The sequence below is a fragment of the Amphimedon queenslandica genome, unplaced genomic scaffold (assembly GCF_000090795.2).
Source record: "Amphimedon queenslandica unplaced genomic scaffold, v1.1 AMPQUscaffold_12567, whole genome shotgun sequence".
In the NCBI taxonomy this organism is placed as follows: domain Eukaryota; kingdom Metazoa; phylum Porifera; class Demospongiae; order Haplosclerida; family Niphatidae; genus Amphimedon; species Amphimedon queenslandica.
Genome location: NW_003547196.1, coordinates 1 through 7,608, shown reverse-complemented (window position 1 = coordinate 7,608; position 7,608 = coordinate 1). Strand labels below are relative to the sequence as shown.

The 7,608-nt window shown below is 30.6% G+C and overlaps 3 protein-coding genes across 4 annotated transcripts in view; all 3 read right to left on the bottom strand.

The window, feature by feature from the left end:
• Window positions 1-235, bottom strand: part of LOC109587437 (protein PXR1-like) — a gene marked incomplete at its 3' end in the record, with an annotated part of 3,033 nt that extends 2,798 nt beyond the window's left edge. The window contains exon 1 of the mRNA XM_020003678.1: window positions 83-235. The remainder of the gene's footprint in view (window positions 1-82) is intronic.
• An 893-nt stretch (window positions 236-1,128) lies between these two features.
• On the bottom strand, window positions 1,129-4,142 carry LOC109587434 (uncharacterized). The gene is made up of 9 exons (XM_020003673.1): window positions 3,886-4,142; window positions 3,800-3,838; window positions 2,744-3,349; window positions 2,544-2,697; window positions 2,262-2,493; window positions 2,023-2,215; window positions 1,624-1,750; window positions 1,341-1,566; window positions 1,129-1,291 (listed from the first exon to the last, which is right to left on the bottom strand). The coding sequence occupies exons 3-9, from the start codon at window positions 3,341-3,343 to the stop codon at window positions 1,267-1,269; spliced, it is 1,557 nt and encodes a 518-aa protein (XP_019859232.1). The 5' UTR covers window positions 3,344-3,349; window positions 3,800-3,838; window positions 3,886-4,142; the 3' UTR covers window positions 1,129-1,266.
• Window positions 4,143-4,671: 529 nt separating this feature from the next.
• LOC109587435 (uncharacterized) lies at window positions 4,672-7,260 on the bottom strand. Of its 2 annotated transcripts, none has more exons than XM_020003674.1 (8): window positions 7,065-7,260; window positions 6,912-7,009; window positions 6,711-6,867; window positions 6,436-6,661; window positions 6,202-6,385; window positions 5,256-5,379; window positions 4,979-5,204; window positions 4,672-4,935 (listed from the first exon to the last, which is right to left on the bottom strand). In XM_020003674.1, the coding sequence occupies exons 1-8, from the start codon at window positions 7,198-7,200 to the stop codon at window positions 4,764-4,766; spliced, it is 1,323 nt and encodes a 440-aa protein (XP_019859233.1). In that variant the 5' UTR covers window positions 7,201-7,260; the 3' UTR covers window positions 4,672-4,763. The 2 variants fall into 2 exon arrangements, with proteins under 2 accessions (XP_019859233.1, XP_019859234.1); XM_020003675.1 differs by having other exon boundaries at window positions 4,672-4,932.
• Between the last annotated feature and the right edge of the window lie 348 nt (window positions 7,261-7,608).

Sequence of the window (7,608 nt, the reverse complement as noted above, 5' to 3'; positions counted from 1 at the left end):
ACTCTCCATAAATAATAATCCACTCTTGCTAATATTAAGTATCATCAAGAGTACATAAAAGATATCATAAACTATACATTACCTTTCTTTAATGGAGTATAATTATCAGGAGTCCGCAACGAGGCAATAGACCAGTTGGCGCTAAGTATATTCATAGATAATAAAGTAAATGAAAGGGATTGGAAACGGAAGCGTGGGCGTAGCCTAACCTCCATTCATATATTGCTGCAAGGCTGACAGAGGCTCGTTACTTTATTTACGGTATCACAATGAATATACTTAAAATTCTATGAATATACTTAGCACCAACTGGTCTATAATCCGGTACACCTTCCCAGAAAATCCAAAAAATCCAGTAGAAAATCCAATAATCCAGCAGTAATCCAATAATCTACAGAAATCCACCAATAATCAAGAAAATCCAAGTGATAATCCAAGAAAATCCACAGATAATCCAAAAATCCAAGCAATAAATTATAGATCTAATCCAAGAAAATCCAGTTACAAAATCCAGAAATATACTGACCATGCCATGGTTTATTAACTATTATTAATGGCTAATTAATTTTATTTGTGGTTTGTTAACTATTACTAATAGTTAATTAAAATAACTAATGATTAACTAATACTAATAACATGGTTATTATGTTCAATAACTATTAATAAAATCCATAAAAATTCCAATAATCCAGCCAAAATCTGGGTTAATCCAGTACTCTTTTGGATACCGTTGTGGACTCCTCAATAATTATGGGGTGCTATATGCAAAAAAGCAGAAAAATTTATCAACTAATAAATTCAACCACTTTTAGACAAATTTGCACCCACATTTATAAATGCTGCTGTGACATTGATGAGCAGAAAGGTGAAATGTATGCCTTTGTGTGTAGTTGTTGTCATAATGTTATTATGTTGTTATTAACTGAGCAGTCATGAGGTTAATATTTGCCATAAAACTGATACCAAGTTCTACCATGCATGTACATTTGAAAATGACTACCAGCTGCTGATAGTAAGACCACAGTTGACACACATACAACATATCTAGAAGCAGGCTAGGCAAGTAAAATATAAAATTAGAAAAACATTACTTGATATTGATTTTTAAAGCACCTCATTTTTATGTCAGTTTAACAAAATGGTTACAAACTATTTAGCATTCAACTAGAATATGCCTATATCTAGAAGACAAACAATGACACAGGAAATGATAATGATAATAATAATCCATTTCCATTTCTTTTAGCTTGATTCTTTGTAACAGTTTCAAACTAATTTTTTATCGTAACTTCTAAAAATGTAATAAGTAATAAATTTAGAAATAATTATAGTATGTTAACCTTATGTTATTAATATTCTCAGTTCCTAAGCATGTGGTAAGTATCTTTCTTGAGCTTATGTAGCTTGGTTGTTTCCATCCTCCATCTTCATCATATATCACTTCCCTAATACCAGACTGTACTATAACTTTAGCACACATATGACATGGATATTGAGTGACATATAGTGTACACCCTTGAACTGATGGTGATATTCCTAATATTGCCTTGTATTCAGCATGTGAAACTGATAAAAATACATTTAGAATAAACTATCAATTCATTGTGATTAAATTACACTAACTATATTCTGATTCTTCTTCATTATCTTTTTTTTCATCTTCAGTCTCTTCATGTATCATGTCTTCTGGGTATGCATTATATCCAACAGCTAATACTTGTTTCTTTGGTGACACTACACATGCTCCCACCTGTAACAGAATCCATGATTATGTATTTTTAGTATTACCAATTATATTGTTACAAATTCCTAGGGTCTACTTTATACAAGTATTTTTTCTAATACCACTGAGACCTATTGTAACAATTAATCATCACTAAGGGCTTTGCCCAATTACATGCATGTTGTGTAAAGAGTACATGTACATGGCTGTATCTCTTATATCACAATAAGTATGTATGCATGTATATACAATAGTACATTACATGTACATCAAAACTTCATATATTCATGTATAATGACCTGATATTCAGAATGAGCTGATCGTTCCTTTGATAGTAATGCTATTTCCATGAAGAATGTCTCCCATGGTATGAAATCTTTGGCTGATTCAGTTGGCCATTTGCATTCGTCTTTGTTTTTTTTAGTATATCTGGGTCTAATTCTATCTATCCTGTCTTTTAGTTGTCCCCCAGCATTCTCATTTTTAAATTTTCTGTTATTTTAGTTATTGTAAAAATTAAAAATATTTTTTGACTTACCTAATTTTGACAGCATTTCTTTCCAGTATCTTTTTAGCTACTTCCATATCATCCTCCGTCTCTCTTTCATATTCATCATGTCTTGTAAACATACAGTAAACTATTTTTTTTATTTTTGCTTTTATGATTGCCTGAACACAATCTTTGTCTGGGCAATGTGTCAAGTATATTGTACATCCTTCAATGCTCTCACTAGGTTTACTGGCAATAGCATTTACTGCTGCATGAACAACTATAGAATCGATTATCATACAATGATAATGACTACTAATTTCTGGTTACCATAAGGATATTTCAGTTCAGGATTTATTTTATCAGTTGTCGATCCTTTCCATGGGAAAATTTTATCATTGTTTCCTCCTTCAACATAAGGCATTGAGTTGTATCCGATCCCAACCACTTGACAAGATTCAGTATCAGCAATACAAGCACCAACCTACATGTGATTGTATTAGTGGATAATTTGGTAATTATTAGCTTACTGGTGTGCTTGGATCTTTACTTCTTAAAGCAGCCAAACATGCTATATTCATGTAATATTCATCCCATTCTTCATTTGCTTCTTGCTCCACTACTTTTGCTTCTGCTTTTATTTTTTCTAACTCTTGGACCTCTTTCTCTAAATTTGGACTACTTTCTGCATCTGCTACTCTAGTTTTTGCTGTTTCTGCTTTTTCTTTTATTATATTTGCATTCTTTCTTATTTCTTGCACATTTTCTTTTGTTGAATTTGCATATTCCATTTCACATTTCAATGATTTAATTTCTTTCAGTAGCTCTTGACACTTCTTTAATTTTTTTTGCTTCTCTTTGTCATCAGCTGGCTGTAAAGCCTTCACTCGAGTAGTTTCCTCTATTTTTTTTTCCAGATCTTTGTTGCAGTCCTTTTCTTTTTTAAGCATTTCTGTTTCTGTTTCTGTCATTTGATCAGCGATGTCATTCATCTTTGTTATTACTTCATCAAATTCCTGCAATAATTTTTCCTTTGTATAGACTTTCACTTTTTGTTCATTAATTTTTTTATGAAATTTTTCTATTTCTGCACAGACTTCTTCTATTTTTTTTTCTTCACTGTCTGACATTTTTATCTATAATTTAGGAATTCTGGCCATAATTACTGTTATACATATATTTTTATTATACCATTAATAAATTTATCCATTTGGAAATTTTTGTATCAGCAAAATTTGTATGATTTAATTGTTTGCGTGATTTAATTTTTGCATAATAAAGTGGAGTATTATAATTAAATGAGCAGTATATTTTTATGTGATCTAATTTTTGTGAATTTATCATTTGACGGGATAAAAGTCACAGCAAAAATATACGATACATCATACATGTACCCCTTAGGTTTTGCTTTCATATAGCTCTTTAACTATATGAAGTTTGGTCTTGATTGTTAGTTAAAGACCAACTATAAGAAGCATATTTTTATGATGTAAGATAATTATTATAATGCTTCTGTGAGGGATATATCATTCATCATTATATACAGTGTCATTTAACTTATTCATTTCTTATTCTCATGCACTAACCTGTCCTGTTCTATAGTCTCACTATTTCTTGTTTCAGTTCTATACAGTGCAGCCTAATATTAAATATTGTATACACTATACATTACCTTTCTTTACTGGAGTAGCTTATACTGACTGTTAGTAGTCTTCTCTTCTCTTATCTTGTACTCCCTCTAGTCTGATCTCTCAGTAAACACTAGTGAGTAGCTTATTATATACAATTATGAAGATGTACTTGTACGTATACTATAGTGATCACGCGATGCCAACGGTAGTCATAACACATTTCCATATATGGTCACAAATATTTTGAATTTTGAATGTGTATTGTGTATGCCAACTGTACATAGTGACAGTAGTATTGATGAGTAGTAGTAGTAGTAGGAGTCAACTTGTGTGTAGACAATATTCATGTGTTTATTTAATTTGTTGTTCTTTTAATGTTATTTTTGTTAGTTTAAGTAATAGCATGTACCGTGAGGGACATTAATGAAATAAACTGTCTTCTTTCACTGAAGTAGCTCCTTATTAGCCTCTTCCTTTTAAACATGTTTTTACATTTTTGCTCCTTATATTATGGGTGGAGTCAATTGCTGTAGGAGTGGCTAATTTTTATGGGTGGGGCTAGTTCATACAGTATAGTGGGTTTATTTTGAGGATAATAATTTTCACAAATGGCCTGTATCCGGAGGTTTCACAGAATTAAATTTCGCGAATTGCCACTTTTCTTCAAGAAATTTAATTTTTTGAATCTTCAAAAATTCACAAAATTTACAAAATTTGTTATCCTTGAAAAAAACCCATTATACGGTATCCAGTGGTACTGCAATCTCATGTTTATAGTGTTCATGATTATGCATTTGTATAATGATATTCTATTTTGCATATTTCATAACTTTCAAAAACCTTAATTTGTACGCAATGCAAATACCAAATACAATTTACAACAAATATGATTTACAGCAGACATCAAAATTTATAATAATTAGAATTTACATATAGATTTTATAGTGACACACACAAAAATAATGAACAAAAATTTAAAAAAGATAATGGCTATTATATATGTGCATGTACGGAATGTAGCTTGATCCTTTACAATACTTTGAGTTTGACATTCTTTGGAAATTTTTGAATCTAATTTTTTTTCATAACTTCTAAAAACAGAAAATTAAGTTATTGCACATACTCTATTGTAACCTTATATCTATAATTTTGTCATCTCCTAAGCATGCAGCCAATGTCTTCCTTGAGCTTATGTAGCTATCTTTGTCCCATTCTCCTGGTTTATCATATATCACTTCCCTAATACCAGACTGTACTATAACTTGAGCACACATGTGGCAAGGATATTTAGTGACATATAATGTACACCCTTCAACTGATGGTGATATTCCTAATATTGCCTTGTATTCAGCATGGGAAACTGATGAAATACATTTAGAGTGAACTGTCATTGTTATTAAATTACACTAACTATAATTTGATTCTTTATTATCTTTTTCTTCATCTTCAGTCTCATCATGTATCATGTCTTCTGGGTATGCATTATATCCAACAGCTAATACTTGTTTCTTTGGTGACACTACACATGCTCCCACCTGTAACAGAGTGATTATGCATTTGTTTGTACATTGTCATGTAGTTTTCCTCTCGTAGAGTAGTTTTCATGAATACTTTGTGGCTACTTGTATCTATTAAAATTTTATACTGTTACATTTTTCTAACATCAAGCCTCAATTGTAACTAAAAGCTACATTTTTACACAAACAATTGAAGTGACTCAATAGTGATTGCAGTCATTGCATCCACATTCACTTTATATGTACCGCATATGCCATATATTTTGCAGGTATAAAATTTTGCGATTTGGCTGCATTTTTTTATTTGCAAATGAAAATTTCACAATTTTAATATAATTACCACACCTACTATATAATCAGCATGCTATTTTGCGGATTTTAATTTGGTAAATTTTTCTAAAACACGAAAATTGTAAAATTTAAGACTTAAGTAATCCCCGCAAAATATATGGTGCATACAGTATGTAAATACTTCATGCATTGTTGTGTCATTGTCAATCATGTACAATATGCATGATGCATGTAGTCCATTCATGTACATGATGTACATTAAGAATAGTATACACTGACTGCTTAGTTCTCCTTCACGCTAATCTCAGCAATGTCAATAAATTTAGTTGATATACAGTGTACATGTATGTATATGTGTGTATATTATGCATCACGGCGATATATGGGTTAATAACCTGACACCGAGGATACTTTAAATGGATATATCACCCAAGAGCCAAAGGCCCTTGGGCGATATCAATTCAAAGTATCCTCGGTGTCTGGTGTATTAACCCTGTAACCCATATATATTGCCATAATGTATGAATTTATGCATGTACATTCTTTAACCTTATATTGAGGATTATGATTTGATCTTTCTTTTGATAGTTCTGCTATTTTCATAAAGAATTTCTCCCATGTTATGTAACCTTGGACTGGCTCAGTTGGCCATTTGTTTTTGTTTTTTTTATATTGGGGTTTAATCTCCTGCTCTATTCTATTTTTCAATTCTCCACCAATGTTTTCCATTCTTCTGTAATTTTGATTTTTATTACAAAAATTGAAAATATTATTTTAACTTGCCTATATTTGACAGCAGTTCTTTCCAATATTTCTTTACCTACTATCATATCTTCCTTTTCCTCTCTTTCCTCATGTCTTGTGTACATACAGTAAACCACTTCTCTTATTCCAGCTTTTATGATTGCGTGAACACAATCTTTGTCAGGAAAATGTGTCAAGTATATTGTGCATCCTTCAATGCTCTCTCTAGTTTTATTAAGGACAGCACTAACTGCTGCATGAACAACTACAGAATTATCATACCACAGTACAATAATTATTAATGTTATACTTACCATAATTATATTTCTTTTCATGATATGGTATTCCTTCTGCTTTAGATCCTTTCCATGAGAATATTTTATCATTATTTCTTCCTTTAACATAAGGCATTGAGTTATATCCAATCCCAACTATTTGATGAGTTTTAGTATCAGCAATACAAGCACCAACCTGTGTAATGATATTATGTTATGTACCAGGTATTATTAGCTTACTGGTGTGCTTGGATCTTTGCTTCTTAGAGCAGCTAAACAGGCTATCTTCATGTAATATTCATCCCATTTTCTTCTCCTTTCTTCATCTTGCGTTATTTCTATATGATTTTTTGTTAGTGACTTAGCTATTTTCAATAGCTCTTTTTGACTTGCCTGCTATTACTTCTGATATCTCAGAATCTACCTGTGTTACTCTTAATAGTTCTTGTACATCATTCTCTGTTAGTGAATCTTCTTTTTCTAATTTTTCTATATCATTTTCAGTTAGTACTTTAAGCTTTTCTTTCATTTTATTAATGTTAGTTTTTAATTTCTGTGCTTTTTCTAGTTTTTTATTTAGTTTTAGCTTTTCTGCTTTTTCATTTAATTTTCTTAGTTCTTCTATTTTATTATTATTATTTTTCTCTATTTTTTCTTTTTCCTTGAGCAGTTTCTTCATTTCTGCTATTATTTTTTTACATTCATGATTCATTTTGTCTTCTATTTGTTGCATTTGCTCAATGTATTTTGATATTTTGTCTTGTGTTTCTGATTTTTGTATTTCAGCTTTATATAGTGTCATTTCGTTGTCTTCCATAACTATATAAATCAAGCAAATCATAATTTTAAATTTATTTATGTACATGTATACACATATCTATGTGGTTATGTGGCTTCACATTAGAATTTTTATGATTTCTTATCTATTGATGATTGT

What these genes read in the sequence shown, in the direction of transcription:
- LOC109587435 (XM_020003674.1), bottom strand. Translation starts at nt 7,200, where the DNA reads ATGAAAGAAAAGCTTAAAGTACTAACTGAAAATGATATAGAAAAATTA. An exon ending in GCAAAGATCCAAGCACACCA is followed by an intron (nt 6,868 to 6,911) that starts GTAAGCTAATAA and finishes ATCATTACACAG; the next exon opens with GTTGGTGCTTGTATTGCTGA. An exon ending in AGAACTGCTGTCAAATATAG is followed by an intron (nt 6,386 to 6,435) that starts GCAAGTTAAAAT and finishes TCAAAATTACAG; the next exon opens with AAGAATGGAAAACATTGGTG.
- LOC109587434 (XM_020003673.1), bottom strand. Translation starts at nt 3,343, where the DNA reads ATGTCAGACAGTGAAGAAAAAAAAATAGAAGAAGTCTGTGCAGAAATA. An exon ending in AGAAATGCTGTCAAAATTAG is followed by an intron (nt 2,216 to 2,261) that starts GTAAGTCAAAAA and finishes CTAAAATAACAG; the next exon opens with AAAATTTAAAAATGAGAATG. An exon ending in CAGCTCATTCTGAATATCAG is followed by an intron (nt 1,751 to 2,022) that starts GTCATTATACAT and finishes ATTCTGTTACAG; the next exon opens with GTGGGAGCATGTGTAGTGTC.